The sequence below is a fragment of the Oncorhynchus gorbuscha genome, linkage group LG04, assembly GCF_021184085.1.
Source record: "Oncorhynchus gorbuscha isolate QuinsamMale2020 ecotype Even-year linkage group LG04, OgorEven_v1.0, whole genome shotgun sequence".
NCBI classification, from domain to species: domain Eukaryota; kingdom Metazoa; phylum Chordata; class Actinopteri; order Salmoniformes; family Salmonidae; genus Oncorhynchus; species Oncorhynchus gorbuscha.
In genome coordinates, this window is record NC_060176.1 from 44,637,038 (window position 1) to 44,657,049 (window position 20,012).

At 40.1% G+C, this 20,012-nt stretch overlaps 1 protein-coding gene across 2 annotated transcripts; it reads right to left on the minus strand.

Annotated features, from left to right (window-relative positions):
- Positions 1-1,701: 1,701 nt before the first annotated feature.
- LOC124034131 (TNF receptor-associated factor 2-like) lies at positions 1,702-15,555 on the minus strand. 2 transcript variants are annotated; one of them, XM_046346891.1, is made up of 10 exons: positions 15,331-15,555; positions 14,807-14,885; positions 11,830-11,928; positions 10,838-10,999; positions 10,646-10,720; positions 7,751-7,825; positions 7,094-7,504; positions 6,051-6,228; positions 5,726-5,874; positions 1,702-5,240 (listed from the first exon to the last, which is right to left on the minus strand). In XM_046346891.1, exons 1-10 carry the CDS (start codon positions 15,516-15,518, stop codon positions 5,022-5,024), a joined length of 1,635 nt encoding a protein of 544 aa, XP_046202847.1. In that variant the 5' UTR covers positions 15,519-15,555; the 3' UTR covers positions 1,702-5,021. The 2 variants fall into 2 exon arrangements, with proteins under 2 accessions (XP_046202847.1, XP_046202846.1); XM_046346890.1 differs by having other exon boundaries at positions 7,094-7,591; positions 15,331-15,546.
- Positions 15,556-20,012: the final 4,457 nt, after the last annotated feature.

Sequence of the window (20,012 nt, forward strand, 5' to 3'; positions counted from 1 at the left end):
AATATTTAAACCAGAAGCTCGGTATACAGGATACCTTTACAATGATGTGCTTGTGTGGACAACCATGGGCTCATTCATAAAGATGTTTGAGCATCCTTAACCTACCCTCACCCTTCCTCCAGAGGACTTGTCATTGGTCATTTCCTCTAATCCCTGCGGTGCATAGTTTACTCAAAGTGGACACCATTTTTGAACCTCCGCATTCAGAAAAGGAAAAATCACCTTGAACCTTTTGACTCTCTCTAGAGAATTGAATAAATATGTTGGTGTCTGTGTGTGAAATGGCACCCTATCCCCTATATAGGGCACAACTTTCAACTAGGCCCATAGAGCTCTGATCAAAAGTAGTGCACTATGTAGGGGATAGGGCATCACTTGGGATGCCTTGTATGTATGCCTTTTTTTAAATAATGGTATAGTATTTGCTTAGCTTAACATATGCACATGTTCAAGGGACTCAAAAGTTGTTTTACAACAAATAATTGTTTAACTAAAACATGAATACTAGTATTACATTTTAGGCGTCATTTAGCAGACACTCTTATCCAGAGCAGTAGTGAGTGCACACATTTTTCGTACTGGTCTCCCATGGGTATCAAACCCATACTGCTGTACTCGTGACAAGACAACTGGCGGAACACACCTGGGTGCTTACTTTGCTTACTAGCTCTATTTACTGCCAAGTTCTTTGATTTGTTCGCTAACATATTAGCCAATCCATTCAAAGGCTACAGTAGTATAAAACCTTCAAAACCCCCTTAATACATGAATGACATTTATATCTTCTTGCTAGTCCAAATGTCAGGTTACAGCTGCATATCTTGAATTGTAGACTATACCTCTATCAGGACTACTAAGGTAAATCTTTATCAGATGTTGGGAGACATTCAATGAGAACCACTGTTAGCTGTTCTGGGCAATAAGGAGCCAATGATGTACATACAGCAGCAGATGTAGAATAATCTGGTGCCATCTTGGATGGGCTCTCTATACAAGGGGGCCATTGTTTGTGGAACATGAAAAGAAAGAGGCTTTGACAGAACCTCTACTATCCAACAGAGATCAGACACTCTCACAGACATAGTTTTGTCAGGAAGATGGGGAGACACACCACATAGACCTAAACCACAGGGTCTCTGAGGTAAAACTGAGCTCTGGGAAAAAACATCAGCACAGAGGGTGACCGCTCTACAGCACCATGCTACATGTCTTTAAGGACTATGTGTGAGTGTGACATGAGAGAAGAGGGGGTCAGGAGGGTAGAGCAGAGAGTGTCATATAAGGGGCAAACAGATCATATAAAAGGAAAACTTTCTAGTACCCCTGTATTTTCATCTGTTAAATTAGCCAGAAAGTTTATTATAAGATCCATATTCTATCATTTGGCAATGCCATTTTATAGGAATAGAATCAGATTGATTTATCAATTTACAATCCTATTTCTTTCCGTTTTCTTCTCAATAACACTTGTCAGGTCTCTGATGTAACACAATTGTTATTTTCCTTACCATTACTTTTTCAACCGCTAGTATAGTGTGCCCCCATGTGGTGAAATGAGTTCTGGAAACCAACTGACTATCACATTTTAAAACATGTGTATAGTTCTAATTATCTTTGATTCGACCTTCAGTCAGTAGTTTGGAAATATTGGGAAATATCAAGAAATGAAAAACAAGGAAAAAGGACAATAACAAAAAGTAGTCCAGGTAGAGAAACACGTTTTTATATATGACTAAAGAATAACAGCATCTAACGAACAACGTTTTGCAATGTAACCATAGAGGGTATTTCCTATGACGATACAGTACGTTTGATGTTTTCCCTTAACAGGCAAGAACTCATGCAAAAACTTGCTAAAGCAACAAATTGATCAAGATGAAACGAGCAACAGAGCATTCAACACATTTGGATGGACAGAAAAAAAGGAGTGGTGAGTATTGTCCCCGTAGAAATAGAATACAAGGTTTGCCATTTGGAGTGTACCCATGAATTTACCAGCGAACATGCCATGGTCTGAGGTTCCTGCAGGCCTGTTCTAGTGATTGTATTTCTAAGGTAATTACCTCAGATCATGTGCAGATCAGTATGATCATCAGATGGCACTGCTGAAAGTCTATGGAGGGGGAGAGAACTGAAAACGTTATTAACCACAGCCTTAAGACGATCAAATTAATGTTACAACACAAAGTTACTTTTGCAAGACATACAAAAATAGATACCATATCAATTAGCAATAGTTGGCACATAAATGCAAAGATATGGATGTAATATGCTTCAGCGTAGACTAGTATGAGTATAATTGTATATATTCTAGCAGCATGTATATGTTATAATTAACACAACTGTACATGCTAAATGCAGTCTGCATAATAGGAGATGACAACCATGTCTACTGGCTAGATAAAGTAAATAGTATATTATTTATGCATGTACAAACAATACCACAGACAATTTCTCAGACTGATTACTGAAGGCGTGTAAACTGCAATTGAACATGTCTTCACCCTCATAATGTTGAGGAAATCAAGAAAGGTTCCCACTGATATTTATATTCCTGATTTGCCTACATCAATTCAAATGAGCCCAGACATGCTTTTAAACCATCTCAACATACAGTATAATATGTTATCAATAAATAAAATCTCTCACATATATATATATATTCTATAGATAAACTCCCCTCCGTATTTATTTGGACAGTGAAGCAAAAATGTGCAAATGTTGCCCTATACCCCAGCATTTTGGATTTGAGATCAAATGTTTCACGAGGGGACACCATAGAATGTCACTTTTTGGGGGGGTACTTTTTATACATATCTGTTTTACTGTTTAGAAATGAAAGTACCTTATGTATTTAGTCCCCCTATTAATTCCTAAGTATTTGGACAAATCCACATATAGTGTATTAAAGTAGTCAAAAGTTTTACATTTGGTCCCATATTCCTTGCACGAAATGACGACATCAAGCTTGTGACTCTACAATCTTGTTGGATGCATTTACAGTTTGTTTTTGTTGCGTTTCAAATTATGTTTTGCCCAATAGGAACTGAATGGAGACTAGATACATAAAGTTCTTTCATTTCTAAATGGTAAAACAGATAGGGATGAATATACCTTCAAATAAAAAGGTGACATTCTGTACTGTCGTCTCATAGGAAACATTTGATCTCGAATCCAAAATGCTGGCATATAGAGTGACATTTACAATTTTTTTCTTCATTGTGCAGAAAAATACAGAGGAGAGTATATGTAACTATATTTCACTCTCTGCATACATCAATAGCAAAACCTGTAATATAACAGCATTTGCCGATTTGCGTATGTGACGTAAATTAGCAATAGAACACTCATCATATATTAAGAATAATTACAAATAAAATGTTGGTCTTTAAAGTAAACCAATACTTAATATTATGTGTATCTTTATTGAAACACCTCATGCACAGAGAGGTTTCAATGTGTCGAGACTGGCTTGAAAACATCCTGGGTTCATTTGCGTTTAGATGTAAAGCCAATTGTTAGTTATCTAAGACTCCCCTATTCAACTGAAGGATCCCAAATACACCATCTCCCAGGTATAATGACATTAATTCATCAGTGTGCAATATTTAGGCCTGTGTGGTGTAGTAAAATCAAACAATTATTTCACCGGACATATGAACATACCAAAATACACCACAGTAAAAGGGTTTTTATAAGGATAGAGAAGTGCTCTTTTTCACACAAATTAAACGTTTTTGGATCCATCAATTTCACAGGAGAGCACATCAACAGTTCAATGGCTCATTGATCAGAATGAACTTATGACGGATGCAGGCACTTCTTATAGTAAAAGCTAGGTCACAGATTTGATCTGGAATCAATGAACAGCTCAAAGCTGTGAAGAAAACACTAATACAAATAAACATTTACCCTTGAATATCATTAGATTTCTAAGACCCTGTTTAGTGATTTGTAAACAATCCTTGATCTCTTCACAATAAAAGTCATTCTCGCGTCAAGCTATAACACCAGGCTGTTGACAACTTCTCGGTCGCTGCGATTCAGGTTTAGTGAACTACCCTGTTGCAAACTACAGTGTATCTTCCACAGATCCAACATGCAAACGAATATAGCAACTCAGCTCAAAAAGAGAAAAGAAAAGGTGCGCAGACAACATTGATTCAAAATCCAAATACTGCACCTGGAATTCATGGAATTCAAGAAATTGCCACCACTACAAACACAGGACTTGAGATTAGAGGCACACAACGCTTGACACAAATGTCAGATGACTTCAAATTCCTACTCTTAAATGCACTGCAAAGTATGTGCCAAGCTGACCATTTAAAAAGGTAAGATAATGGGCATCAATTGTAGTTGCTGGAACTCCACGTCTGTCTATGCAAAAGTTGCTCGAAATGAGTGGGTTACCAAATATCTAGCATCAAATGCAGTTACACAAGCGCCTAGCGCTAGCAGAATGACACGACCATTGCTCTGTTTCTGTTTTCATCCTACAAAGCTGCGTCTGCTAAATGACTTAAATGTAAATGTAAAGTGCCAGAGGTCCATGGTGCAAGCGTTAGCAGTAGCATAGTAGTATCAATACAATAACAGCAAATGGCTATCCCACTAACTGAAGGGAAATCTCGAACAACACTTTCTATTTTCAATTTAACAAGAACTACATTGCAAAATGTGATTGTGATATTGGTTACTTGGTAACAATGGCGTCAAGCTAAATGATGGCTAGCACAACACTGTGCTGTGACTGGTGTACTCTTCAACCAGCCAAGAAACCACATACTAACCGAAGATCTCGGACGTGTTCCAAATGGCACCCGATTCCCCATGTAGTGTACTACGTTGGACAAGGGCCCATAATGCTCTGGTCAAAAGTAGTGCACGACATAGGGAATAGGGTGCCATTTGAGACATAAAACAGCACAGCAAGGTCCCTGGATGGCATGGCAAACCCCTACAAGTGGATTACATAAGTAACCAAGGGAGAGAGCCTGGGTAGTGGGCACACTTTTTACCTAGAGGCCAGTGAGGTCAACAATAGCCTTGATGAATATAGTATCATCTCGTATGTAGGAGTTTTTGGTGTCCAGTTTGGGAAGAGGGCAGAAGAGTGGGCAGCCGCTGGCGATGTTCATGTCACTGACGGGCCTCTGGAAGGAGGAGGAGGAGATGTCGGGACGGAAGGCATCGATGATGTGCTCTCGGTTATTCTGATCCAGCAGCATCAGGGTCACCTGAACACAAGAGGATTGGCAGATCGCAACATCTAGGCTACGCCACCTGTACATCGAGCCTCAACGACAACATTCATGCTTTGTGATGAACAACTATTTATTTTGTTTTTACAAATATACACAAGTAGCAAGGAACTGACTAAAATGTACAAAATAAACATTGATCTACCTACATTTACCATGCAAGACAAATACCAAGAATAGACTTAGCAGAAGGGCAGACAGCTACTAGTGATGTTACTGCCCTTGAAATACACAATGACCTTTGTCATTCCAGTCATTATGATACAGGTACAGTAGATAGAACACTGACATTAACATGCTGCTTCTCACAGGATCACACACACCAAACAAAAAAAAGGTACACGCAGCAACGCATTCAAGATATCATGAGTGAAACATTGTTCAAAAGGGTAATGAGTGTTTAACGTACAGTATTTATTGCAGGTAGGATATATAACACATGTTATAGGAGTGAGTTTTACCTTCTGGTTGAAGGGCCACTTGAGGAGGGCGTCACTGTGTCCCCTCATCACCACGAAGAACAGAGACAAGTGACTGGCCCGTCCCGTCCCGTCCCCATTCAGATAAATCCGTAGGCACATCTTGTAGCCATATTTGCTGGTGAAAAATGCTACAAAATGAATAAATATGATTAGGAAGGAAGCCTTGTCAGAACCAGACCATTTTTCAAACATGAATGAACAATTGTAAAATACAGTAATACAGAATGCATGATTGGACATTGTGAGTGGTTGACTTTGATGTTTGAATGATAAAAGTGGTAGATAAAATTAAAAAACACATTACCTGGGGAGAACATAGCTGGGGCTCTGCCAGCAACAGCATCCTGTCTTTTCTTTGTGAAATCTGAGATTTTCCAGACAAAGATACCATCAAACGTAGCTGCAGACATTTCCCGAATATTCCCCTCCATCTCCACAATGGACAGGTCTCTCAGGCCCACAGTTCTCTCCAGCTGACGCACCTGCAGCAACAAAAGACAGGAATTAACCAGGTTTCCATCCAACCTTTTTATGCGAGTGAAGTCCATGGCGGATGAAACATTTCATGACAGGCCTGATGGAAACAGTTCATTTCATTTGTCAGTGAACTTTACAAATGTCAACCAAACACACTAGGCAAAGTCAGATTTTTTTTGTGTTGGCAAAATTAGGCAAAATGACAGTGGGAACGTTTTTTAATGCGCAAATATTTATACAAAACCATTTTGAAGTCAACTTGGGAGTCACGCGATGACGTGTTGCGTGGTCTTCCCACTACGAAGGCTACAGATAAAATAAGTTATGATGAACTTCCCAGGGTGTCAAAGTGCAAGGTGATGAGCAATAACACTCCTTACAATAAATATCAAAGGTCTTCTTCTGGTGACATGATTATCGATGCTTGGCTGCCGCTTGTCAAATAAAAATAATCTTGCTCTTTTGCCCATAATACTCTCATTATGTAGGCTATACCCACACTGTATATGTGAAAAATGCACTGGAAACCCATTTAACGATGTGGTTAAATATGTGAACTACGTCATCACGCACAGCCTTTCATCAGCAACAAGTCAATTTGATAGAAACTCATCTCTGGTGCAGTTTTTAGAATATTTGCATAAAAATATGTTGGCAATTGGATAGAAACCTAGCTATGGTCTTAAAAAATATATTCTGGGGCCTCCCGAGTGGTGCAGCGGTCTAAGGCGTCACTACAGACCCGTGTTCTGAACCAGCCTTAGACATGTGTGCCAATGGCTGCGGCATTAGCACTAGACCAGCCAGGCCACAAGAGAGGCAAGTTGACTGGTGTCGATAGAAGCAGAGTGGGGACGTCTTCCTCCTTACCTTGTTATTGAGGATCTCAACCTTGTCCTGGTCCAGGCGATGCTGGCGGTTGTAGGCCTCAATGGTGGTGGAGGAGCGCTCCATCTCTCGGTTGAGGACACAGACAATGTTCTCGAAGGTGCCCACTTTCAGCTCCAGTTCCTGGCACCGCCGGCTCAGCTCTGCCACCTTGGTCTTCTCACTGTGGAGCTGCAGCTCCAGGGCGGCGCCCACCGCACTGGGCAGGGGGGTAAAGGAGGTGGCCAGGGCAGGGAGGGCCAGGGTAGGGGCACAGGCTCCCTGCACGGGGGCACCCCCACCCAGAGTCAGCTGTCCCAGCTTCAGCTCCAGCTCTCTCAAGGCCTGGTGCAGCTCGTGGATCTTGTGACCTGTGAGCTCCAGGCTCTGGGGCTGCAAGCTCTCCAGGCTCACCTTGATGCCCATGATGAAATGCAAGAGTAGATTTAAGTGTTCGTAGGAACATGCACGCTCATGGTCATGGGTCTTCTCCTTTTCCACCTTGGGAAAAGTTGTTGCATACAAACACACACACATACACAGTAGGGTTAAGGCCAACACATTCACAAAAACTGGTAATCTTAAGAAATCCACTCCAATTTCACCCAGTAAACTTAATGGTGGCATCCATATAGTAATGATAAAATAAAGTCCACTTACAGACATATCACAGCCAACGACGTGAAATCTGCAAGGTGCTCTGAATTTACTGCAGAACTTGATGTGGTCCACATACTGCAGGGAGAGAACAAACTTATATCAAGCAACATCCAAGCACTTTTACAGCAAAAATATTCATTACCTTTCATAAGTATTCAGACCCCTGGACTTTTTCAACATTTTGATACGTTACAGCCTTAGTCTAAAATGGCTTCATTTAGTTTATTTCCTCATCAATCTACACATAATATCCCATAATGACAATGCAAAAACAGGTTTTTGGAAATGTTAGCAAATTTTGAAAAAATAAATTAAATATAACATTTACATAAGTATTTATACCCTTTACTCAGTACTTTGTTGAAGCACCTTTGGTCGCGATTACAGCCTGGAATCTTTTTGGGTATGACTCTACAAGCTTAGTACACCTGTATTTGGGGGGGTTTCTCTCATTCTTCTCTGCAGATCTTCTCAAGCTGTTAGGTTCAATCTTGGATTCAGACTAGAGAATCTTGATTCTCATGGTCTGAGAGTCTTTAGGTGCCTCCTGGCAAACTCCAAGCGGGCTGTCATGTGCCTTGAACTGAGAAGTGGCGTCCGTCTGGCAACTCTACCATAAAAGCCTGATTGGTGGAGTGCTGCAGAGATGGTTGCCCCTCTGTCAGAGTGACCATCGGGTTCTTGGTGGTTCCAAACTTCTTCCATTTAAGAATGATGGAGGCCACTGTGTTCTTGGGGACCTTCAATGCTGCAGACATTTTTTGGTACCCTTCCCCAGATCTGTGCCTCGGCACATTCCTGTCTCGGCACTCTACGGACAATTCCTTCGATTTCATGGCTTGGCTTTTGCTCTGACATGCACTGTCAACTGTGGGACCTTATATAGACAGATGTGTGACTTTCCAAATCATGTCCAATTAATTGAATTTATCACAGGTGGACTCCAATCAATTTGTAGAAACATCTCAAGGATGATCAATGAAAACAGGATGCACTGGAGCTCAATTTCAGGTCTCACTGCAAAGGGTCTGAATAGTGGGGCAAAAAAGTATTTAGTCAGCCACCAATTGTGCAAGTTCTCCCACTTAAAAAGATGAGAGAGGCCTGTAATGTTCATCATAGGTACACTTCAACTATGACAGACAAAATGAGAGAAAAAATCCAGAAAATCACATTGTACGATTTTTAATGAATTTATTTGCAAGTTATGGTGGAAAATAAGTATTTGGTCACCTACAAACAAGCAGGATTTCTGGCTCTCACAGACCTGTAACTTCTTCTTTAAGAGGCTCCTCTGTCCTCCACCTGTTACACCAATTTGTAAGTCGCTCTGGATAAGAGCGTCTGCTAAATGACTTAAATGTAATGTAAATGTATTAGTGGCACCTGTTTGAACTTGTTATCAGTATAAAAGACACCTGTCCACAACCTCAAACAGTCACACTACAAACTCCGCTATGGCCAATGCCAAAAAGCTGTCAAAGGACACCAGAAACAAAATTGTAGACCTGCAGCGGGCTGGGAAGACTGAAACTGCAATAGGTAAGCAGCTTGGTTTGAAGAAATCAATTGTGGGAGCAATTATTAGGAAATGGAAGACATACAAGACCACTGATAATCTCCCTCGATCTGGAGCTCCACGCAAGATCTCACCCCGTGGGGTCAAAATGATCACAAGAATGGTGAGCAAAAATCCCAGAACCACACCTAGTGAATGACCTGCAGAGAGCTGGGACCAAAGTAACAAAGCCTACCATCAGTAATACACTACTCCCCCAGGGACTCAAATCCTGCAGTGCCAGACGTGTCCCCCTGCTTAAGCCAGTACATGTCCTGGCCCGTCTGAAGTTTGCTAGAGAGCATTTGGATGATCGAGAAGAAGATTGGAAGAATGTCATATGGTCAGATGAAACTTTTTGGTAAAAACTCAACTCGTCGTGTTTGGAGGACAAAGAATGCATCCAAAGAATACCATACCTACTGTGAAGCATGGGGGTGGAAACATCATGCTTTGGGGCTGTTTTTCTGCAAAGGGACCAGGACGACTGATCCGTGTAAAGGAAAGAATGAATGGGGCCATGTATAGTGAGATTTTGAGTGAAAACCTCCTTCCATCAGCAAGGGCATTGAAGATGAAACATGGCTGGGTCTTTCAGCATGACAATGATCCCAAACACACCGCCCGGGCAATGAAGGACTGGCATTTCAAGGTCATGGAGTGCCCTAGCCAGTCTCCAGATCTCAACCCCATAGAAAATCTTTGGAGGGAGTTGAAAGTCTGTGTTGCCCAGCAACAGCCCCACAACATCACTGCTCTAGAGGAGATCTGCATGGGCCACAAAACCAGCAACAGTGTGTGAAAACCTGGTGAAGACTTACAGAAAACGTTTGACCTCTGTCATTGCCAACAAAGGGTATATAACAAAGTATTGAGATAAACTTTTGTTATTGACCAAATACTTATTTTCCACCATAATTTGCAAATAAATTCATTAAAAATACTACAATGTGATTTTCTGGATTTTTTTCTCATTTTGTCTGTCATAGTTGAAGTGTACCTATGATGAAAATTTACAGGCCTCTCTCATTTTTTTAAGTGGGAGAACTTGCACAATTGGTGGCTGACTAAATACTTTGTTTGCCCCACTGTATGTAAATAAGGTATTTCTATTTTTTTTAATAGATTTGCAAAAATGTCTAAACCTGTTTTTTCTTTGTCATTATGGTGTATTGTGTGTAGATTGATGAAGAAAATAGTTTATTTAATCATTTTTAGTATATGGCTGTTACGTAACAAAATGTGGAAAAGGTCAAGGGGTCTGAAAACTTTCCGATTGCACTGTAACAACATTTTAAATTGGTTAATCAATCAGTAAACAATGTGTCCATCCTTGCCTTTTCTCTGGGAATCTTTTTCTTTGCGCAACCTTCACAAATCATAGGGTACTTTGGACAGATCTCATCATGAGCCTAGAAAACAAAACTGTTTATGTATTTTCATATAGGCTACACCCAATAACAAAACAGTACATGTTCTACATCTGATTTCGATTATGAAACAAAATGCAGACAAGTATGGTGATTTACCTTGATGTTCTTGAAATGGAAAGGTTCTTTGCAGTATTTGCAGTTTAAAGTCCTCTCAGGACATTCTCGTTCGTTGTGACGCTCCAGCTCATTGGTTCTCATGAGTTCTTTACAGGAGGGACAGAGAATGATCATGAAGTCACACTTTCCCTCGTGGTTCACCTGGAAAACACACGACAACAACACTTCAAAACAAATGAATACACTGTAGGTTTAGTAATCTGTTAAGAACATTCATGTAGTAGACTTAGCAATTTTTTCTATACTTGTTCATCTGTAATTGAAACAGGATTTTTTTAAATGATCAGTGCTATTTAAGAGTTGCAAAAAATACAAATGACAATAGCTAGGTTCCATCCAATCGGCGACAGATTTATGTAAATATTCTAAAATCCGCACAAAGAAAATACACTACTTTTCCCACCCATAGTGTGATTCCATCAAACATAGATGTTCCAAAGGCCTGCATATGTGGCTTGTAGGCTGTGTGTGGAAGGCAGGAGATACTAAATGTGTTTATGTTTATTAACGGTCAATTACCGTGAGACCGGCAGTTATTTGCATGACAATCACCGGCTGACAAAATGTCATGACCGCCACAGCCCAAGGGAGAACCAAACACCATGTCATCGCGTGACTCCAAGTTTACTTCGATTTGATGGTTATTATATCAATATTTTCACATAAAGGCATTTCCACCACCACTTCTTACATAATTTGCTTTACCGATACAAAAAGATCCCACCATGTCGAAAGAACAAATTATCTGTCAGCATTTATAAAATTGTACCAAAACTTCCTGTTTCCATCACAGCTGTCATTATTCTTTTGGTATGACATCACTCACAACTATGGATGGAAAAGTGTTTATTGATTGCATCAAATTTGACGTTAAATTGAAAGTGGGGCAGCATATTTAAAACCTACAACGTTGAACACGTTTTTAAACATGTACATTATTTGGTATAAAGAAATACAAAACAATCCCATGCCTCATATTCTTTGATATTGCCCGTCCAAGTGCATCCTTCATTTGGACAAACAGCTGCCAATGCTTCCACTTCTCTCCGCGCTGCATTGTCAGGAAAAGCCTGGAGGGAAAAGGAAGGTAAGACTTTTGTATTATTAAAGCACAAAAATTCAACACATACATGTTTTCTGAGTAAATGAGAACACCAAACCAGTATGCATAGCCCAATTTAGTCTTATAAACTTCTGAGATATTTGCCAACCTGAGCTTATTGTTGTTTGGCAACACATCCCCCATGTCCGAGCCTATATCCGGTTATGACAAGCCAACTGATATTTCCTCCTGAGGTGCTGACTTGCTGCACCCTCGACAACTACTGTGATTATTATTTGACCATGCTGGTCATTTATGAACATTTGAACATCTTGGCCATGTTCTGTTATAATCTCCACCCGGCACAGCCAGAAGAGGACTAGCCACCCCTCATAGCCTGGTTCCTCTCTAAGTTTCTTCCTAGGTTTTGGCCTTTCTAGGGAATTTTTCCTAGCCACTGTGCTTCTACACCTGCATTGCTTGCTGTTTGGGGTTTTAGGCTGAGTTTCTGTACAGCACATTGAGATATCAGCTGATGTAAGAAGGGCTGTATAAATCAATTTGATTTGATATATCCGTAGTAGGTTCTGATTCGGAAGTTGTTCTTTGGGTCGCTGAGTAGTGCCCAATAAATAATTAAACCCAATTGTTAGATGCTACCACCCACCCTTCCAAATAACAACCAAATATGGATTCCATGAACGAGTTCGTTTAACATGTCTCGGTGCCCCGGGGGATTAGCCTATGAGCTGAGTTGAGCAATCCTACTCATCATTCATGGAGCATGTCCTTTCCAACAGCGCCGCTAAAAACCGTTCTGCTCTCGCAGGGAAAAAAAACTGCAGCTCCAAATTCGCTCCATTCATTAAAATGACAATTTAACCAACACCCATCTATTTTTGTGACTACCTACCAAATGGTTTTGAAGTATTGAAACCAAACCATATGGACCTGAATGAAAAGTATTTGAATAAACAAGAAAAGATTCATGTAAGAAGCGCACATCATTTCAAATAGGCTACATGTCATTTTAAACAGCATATAAAAACACTAAATAGGCCAGGAGCCAGACAGGGGAGCCTAAGAAGGAACGAAAATTAATTATTTAGGCTATATAATTACTTCAAAGCTATAGCCTAAAACGAAATACATTGTCAAGCATTTTCGAGTGCGACACAATTGGCTGGTATGTACATAAAGCCCTCAGCATTTTAACATTGTCGTATTAAATCATTATCGTCTGGCGCATTTAGGTTATGACTTACTTAAAATTAAATACAAATTTAACTAAAAATTATTTATTAGTGCCTTTGACTTCATTTTTAGAAACACGAGTTTGGCAAGTCTGTGGCTTCAGGCTCATGCGATGGTGCCTGGAGAGCAGGCCAGCTGAGAATATCCTCTCCACACTTGCAAAGCCACTGAGGATGCTAAACACCAGTTTGGCCACTCTTGCCAGGCTGGGCAGAGATTTATATATATATATATATATATATAAATGTTTTTTTTAAATCTATAAATACTTTTCTACAATGACACACGTTATTTACCCAACTGCATTGTGTCCCACACACCACCCGCCAACCCCTCTTTTACGCTACTGCTACTCTCTGTTCATCATATATGGTCATTTTAACCTTGTCTACATGTACATACTACCTCAATCAGCCTGACTAACCGGTGTCTGTATGTAATCTCGCTACTGTATATAGCCTGTCTTTTTGCTGTTGTTTTACTTCTTTACCTACCTATTGTTCACCTAATACCTTTTTGCACCATTGGTTAGCGCCTGTAAGTAAGCATTTCACTGTAAGGTTTCACATTTCACTACACCTGTTGTATTCGGCGCATGTGACAAATAAACTTTGATTTGATTTGTTCCTTTCTTTTAGCATGTGCACATAGTAGGTACACCTTCATGCTTTTGGGATACGTGTCTTTTCACATTCCAAAATAATTTGGTTGTGGACACAACATCACTGCACGCCCTCTCTTGCTCTTGGTCCTCATTTTATAGCCTTGATATCACCTTGATATAGCACCTGTGTGTTTTATCAGTTTCTTTATGAAAATATTTTGCGAACTCCATGACAGTAGATAAAGCAAGGGGCTATAACAGCAAACAAGTAGACTACAAATGCATGCTGGGCCGGGCATGCCCTGAGCTCGTGAAGGGAGTGCTGCTGCCTTTACGCTCCGCTCACATACTCTGTCCAGGTAGGCGGAGTTTGCACATTTTAGACGATTCCATTGGTCCTTACGTGAAATCTCCACTCAACAGGGGCACCAGGCCATACAAAACGAACTTGTCAAATGTTGTGCCACAGTTTTGAGCAGACACCTGTCGTTTCACACCTGTTTGTCCCATCTAATCAGCCTCGCAAGGCAGGAAGCAGACAAGAAGTAGAATGGAGCGTGTACGTGCAAACATTGACATTCATGTTCAGTTTTGATTAGGGAGGAGAGGGGTGGTGGCATCTAACCATTGGATTTAATTATTTTTGGGCAATGCAAACAACGAGTTCCTAATCTGAACCGTCTACTGATTACGGATATAGGCTCGGCTGTGGGAAAAGTGTTGCCAAACAAGCATAGCACGGGTCAGTAAATAACTCGCAATTTAGGTCAGTGGAGGCTCCTGGGGGGAGGATGTCTCATAATAATGGCCTCCACTGAGGTAGGTGTATGTTATACTGCCAGACGGAGATCCAATCTGTCTAGTACCACTGGGTTACAGTATGTAATTAAGTGTCTAGTCTAGGAAAAATACTGTTTAACAGACTGCAAAATTAATGCACGACTATAGCCACTGTTACAATCTACTTAGTCTCTGGTAATCTTTGAAATTCTATTAGCTATGTACAGTAGTCTGTGCAAATATCTGAATCAACTACACAAGTACTTACACCGCCTTCTTTAAGAATAGATGTGGGGTCCTCAAACAAGTCCTCTTTGATGCAAGCACTGCATTTATGTGGTCCAGAACTTGAAAGACATAAAATATGTAGCACAGCCATTTATCTAGTCTATTACATACATATACGGTTAATTTAGCTAGCTAACTGTTCGCTAATCTCAATTAACACCCAGTTGCAAGAGCTAACCTTATAACTAACCAATCACTGATTGCCTACGGACTGTTAACATGAACAATTCTTAACAATGCTATCCATCCTCGTCCACTGAGTAGTTAGCTTGCACTTGCAGAACCATTGATGTGTTTGAACAAGGTCATTGTGGGGATACAACAGGGTGACAGTACCTAGATCAATACTTGATCATATTAACTGAGTTTACAAACACCTGGCAAGCCTCGCAACGTGTTGACATACACTGACTGTGTGTTGATGAATGCTATGGGCAAGTCTAACGAGCTAGCTAATGTTAGCGTTTGTAGAGCAACATCACCCAGTCTGAGCACGACACTCACCTAACAATTTTGTTGAAACAGAATGAACAAAAACGATGACCACATTGGGCTTGTAGAGGCCTTCTCAATATTTTCAAACAAGAATTGCACATGTGTTTTTCTTCGAGGTTGTTCGACAAAATTTTCTTAGGGAATCCTGGTTTGTTGCCTTCCAGTGAAGATGGTGGTGATGGCTCTTGTGCAGCCATTTCTCCCCGAACATGCAAGAGAATGACGCTGCCGCTGGGGGCGCTTTCAGGAGAGCAATGTTTGGCTGGAACAGCTGATTGACTGAACTCAAGCCGAACTGACGTTTTTGCTACATTCACGTGCTCTACATTTAGATATAATCACTGCTATGGACATGAATGGCTTGTCATAGTTAGATCAAATGTGTGAAACATGTTTTTACTGCAGATGCTACACTTTTTTTTAACTTAAATATGTAGCCATGGATTCTTATAGAATATTTAATTTACCTACACTGACCAAAAATATAAAGGCAATATGCAGCAATTAACATAATCATTATTCAGCAATCATTGATTAGGAAAAAGACACCCCTGTCGAACAATTTTTTTTCTAGATAAAAATGTCTATCTTTAGGACATTTCTCTTATAGCTGCCATTTCCATTACACGTGTTGCAATGTTTGTTTTTGCGACGTTGCTTTTGTCTAACAAATGTGGGAAACTGCCTATAGACCTGGTATAAGTCAAAACACCTCAAGACAAGGTATCAAGAACAAGGTACAACTAGCTGAAACAAGCCACTTACCATTTCCCCGTCAGTCATTGTTGCTAGCTATCTAACTGTTCATAACCCATGCCCTTCTACCCCTGCGATGCTTGTGCATCATTTTCGTGACATTGTCAGGCAACCTGTCTATAGACAAGATGACAGCAATCCATGCTTTGGTTTTATTTTCATGGCACTGTTTCCATGCTAATATTTTAGCATTTATGGCACAAATCCCATTCAAGTCATGGTACAAATATTTGCCATTTTCGCGCACCATGTACACATCATCCGAAAATATCTAGAATTCACTGTGAAGCTCAACAAAGTCACTTATAGATATGAACATGATGCGCGAAAATTGCTAATATCGGTACCATGATTTCAATGAGATTTGTGCCCCACTTGCTAAAACATTAGCATTTGGAAACTGTGCCAAGGAAACTAACCCAAAGCATGGCTTTGTGTAATATATTGTACATAGACTGCATACACGGTAAGGACACCAGTATGTAAGTGTATTTTGGGTTAACTATCCCTTTAATATAGCTCAAGTTCCGTGGTCACAAGAAATCCATCAAAAGCATATGAAGTGTAGTAAAGTAGCTAGCTATTTTCCCCTTGTACAATATTCACCCATAGCAACTGCCAGAAAATATTCTAACTACGTGTAGCTTGATTCAACAAGTACCACTAGAGTTATTAGAAAAGGAGTAGATAGGAATCACAGCAGAAATGCCTGGAGCAACGTATGAAGCTCCGCCAGGCACTGTCGACCAATCGCGTTCACGTCGTCATGCAATCCCGTTGAAATCATGGTGAGTCGAGAAACCTGCCCATTTTCCTCAAAAGTACGGGATCTCACGATTTCAAAGCTATACGATATTCCAGAAAACAAGTTAATCTCACATCTAGGAAAATATTCGTAATGTTGTACTTTGTGTTAATGTAATTCATGCTAAATGTTTTTGAGTTAGCATCCAATTGATAGCCATTCATTCCTTGAAGGAGCTCCTTGTCTCAAAATGGCCTAGAATGCACGGCGCGGTCCATTGACGACACATGGGCAACGTACACAATGCAAGTACTTCTGACCGCAGTGTGCAATTCGGGTCTACAAACGTTTGGCCCCGCCAACCTTTTGTCCATCTGAGATTTGACAGTCACACACCGAATGCAAAGACACGTTTGCGCAAGACACGTTGAATACCAACGTATTTCATTTTGGAAGATCGTAAGAAATATATGAAGTGGTACCAGCAGCTGCGTTGTAACACTTTTTTGCCTCATGCTATATTTGAGACAAGCTACTGATATTATTGCAGCGAACAGACTTGTTATGCATGTTATGTACTAGTAACATTTATCAACATTTTTTTTTATCACTAATTTCATTGAGCATATACACACCCAGTTACTATCTATCCTGATTTATAATGCTAATTGCTTTCCTCGAATGGAGACAGACTATACCATATAGACATACTGAATGTGCTTTGTACATTACGTTTCACCAGCTCCAGTGAAAGAGATCAGAGACATGGGTGACTTCTACGTAATCTTTACTAAACAACATAACACAATTAACAAAGCAGACAAAAACAAGGTTTGACCACTCAAGAATGGCTTCACTCCTGCTCCTCAAGAGGCAAAGACAGTAATTTTCTTGACGACTGCCTCCACATCTCATAATCTCTCTGTAACATGAATGGTTCCTTGAGGATATTAGTTTCCTCTTCATCCTGGCCATCATACAACCATAGTTCTTCAAGGGTTGTAATGCAGTCTTCCCCATCCATCCCAATTACACTAGGGGGAGGGAAACAGTGCCTTTAAATGTTCGGAGTTCGCGCCACCTTGCTGCCTCTAGGGTGTTCCTTAGAAGAACAGCTGCTTCCTTGAAGAAAAAGGAAGACTAAATATTAATAGTGCCTCATTGGGTGAGCAAGTCAAATTACACCCCACTTTCACAATACCACCATGCAAACAAAAGCCACTATTACTGAAGGGGTTTTCAGTGATATAACTACTCAAGTCATCACAACTATAATATCTTGCCATGCATCAAGCCTATGGGCATTACACACAGACTACGTACCCAGTGCATTTTGTTTTCAGTATCGTCTAGAAAGAAAACAGATTGTGGTCATTAAGTAATGTAAGGGAACCTCTAGGGATGTGTGTACAAGAATGTACCTTACTTTAGCTAAGAGCCGATACAGTACCTGATCCTGTAGAGCTGGATGCTGATGTGACTTCTTGGGGGGAGGGATCTACATCACCCTGAAATATATATTATATTTTTTTGGGGGGTACATCTTTAAACATTAGTTTAAGACTATACCACTCATCATATGACAACACAATACAGGTAGTTTTCACCGCCTTTTTGGATCTTTCATGCATTCATTATGAACATATATTCAGGTCAGTCTGGCTACAGCAAAGCGTTTGATTTTCAGGATGCAAATGAAACGTTTTTATAATGTTACAGCATAGGAAAGTTCTGCAGGAGAACCAAGCACCACCATAGGAAAACATGCAGCAAATTAGGCTTTAAAAAATAATCAGATGGGGATCCCAAAAAAACATTAGTGATGAGAATTTCATAATTTATACATACCTCAGTGAAATCACACTGTGCTTCCATTGCAATGTACAGAACATACTGTAAGTTAAGAGTAGGTTGTTAAGTTTGATAGTTATAATAAATAACACCCCCCCCCCTCCCCAAGAAGTCACTGCATGTCACACCAGCATCCAGCTCTGCAGGAGTTTGATGTATGAATTGTGTAAAAACTGTAGGAAATAGGTCCCAAAGTGTCAAGAATAATAAACAAGAAAAAGTATGAGCAATAACAAGTGTGTTTTGCATGCTGCAAGCACAGAAATAACACATTTTCATATATTGTTATAACAGAAAATAGGACTAACAACTGAATAGCCAGCATCTTACCATCAAAACAAACACCCCACGGTGGTTTGAGAAACATTGCTTTGGTAGGCCCTACGGTGTGAACAACGTACAATTTTCAACAAAGGAAAGACAATCAAATGGTACAGTTCAGTGGAACAATTTAAAGGAATATCTAACCTGATCATCCACACCAAAAGTCCTCCAAGGTCCAGGGAACAAGATCCAAGCAATGTTTCTGTGAACAACAGTGCGTGTGAAAGTAAAGAAAAAGTACAATTCAGCAGCTTTTTAATACTCCAGCATGCATAACAGGTTTGAACCCAGTTGGAACTGAATTAGCCCAAGTATTTTTCACAACATGTGTTGGTGTTGCTGGACCAGAAAATGTATTTGACTGTGAACACACCATTTCTCACATCAATGCACTCACATGCCAAAAATCTTTCCTTGGACAGTTTCAAAGCAATGTGTATGCTTTCTTCGTAAATGTGTTTACGTTTATTTTTTAAACTTCAGTTTGCAGTGTGGACGAGATAAAATTAATTTTATTGACTTGCCATGTATATTGGGACCAGGTCATTTCATTATTGTATATACACTATGTGTAGACTCACTAACGTTGTGTAACTAAGGGAATGGCATCAACGATACACATTTAGAGCCAGCCAAACACAACGCATACATTGAAGAAACCGAAAAATCAACGATCAAATCGATTACATAACTGTACATGTAAACCTAGGATTATTGCTCAAGTAGGCACATTTATTCAAATAAGATTCCCTCATCGTGAACAATTAGCGAGCTCACGTGCAAATGGGTGCTAATTAACGCTATGATAACATCTGTGCGGTAGTTGGTCATATAAAGACATACCACTACACCGGTATAACGTGAATATTACAACGTACATTATGCATAATGACAGTTGTTGATAATGGGATATGTAGATAGGGCGAGTCGGTCAAAGATCGATTCAGACAAGGTGGTAAATTGTATGACAAGCGACAGTTTATTCAGAGTAAAGATATCTGGTACAACGTATACG

What these genes read in the sequence shown, in the direction of transcription:
- LOC124034131 (XM_046346890.1), bottom strand. Translation starts at nt 15,518, where the DNA reads ATGGCTGCACAAGAGCCATCACCACCATCTTCACTGGAAGGCAACAAA. An exon ending in TCCATTTCAAGAACATCAAG is followed by an intron (nt 10,721 to 10,837) that starts GTAAATCACCAT and finishes TTTGTTTTCTAG; the next exon opens with GCTCATGATGAGATCTGTCC. An exon ending in CCCAGCTATGTTCTCCCCAG is followed by an intron (nt 5,875 to 6,050) that starts GTAATGTGTTTT and finishes TTCATTTTGTAG; the next exon opens with CATTTTTCACCAGCAAATAT.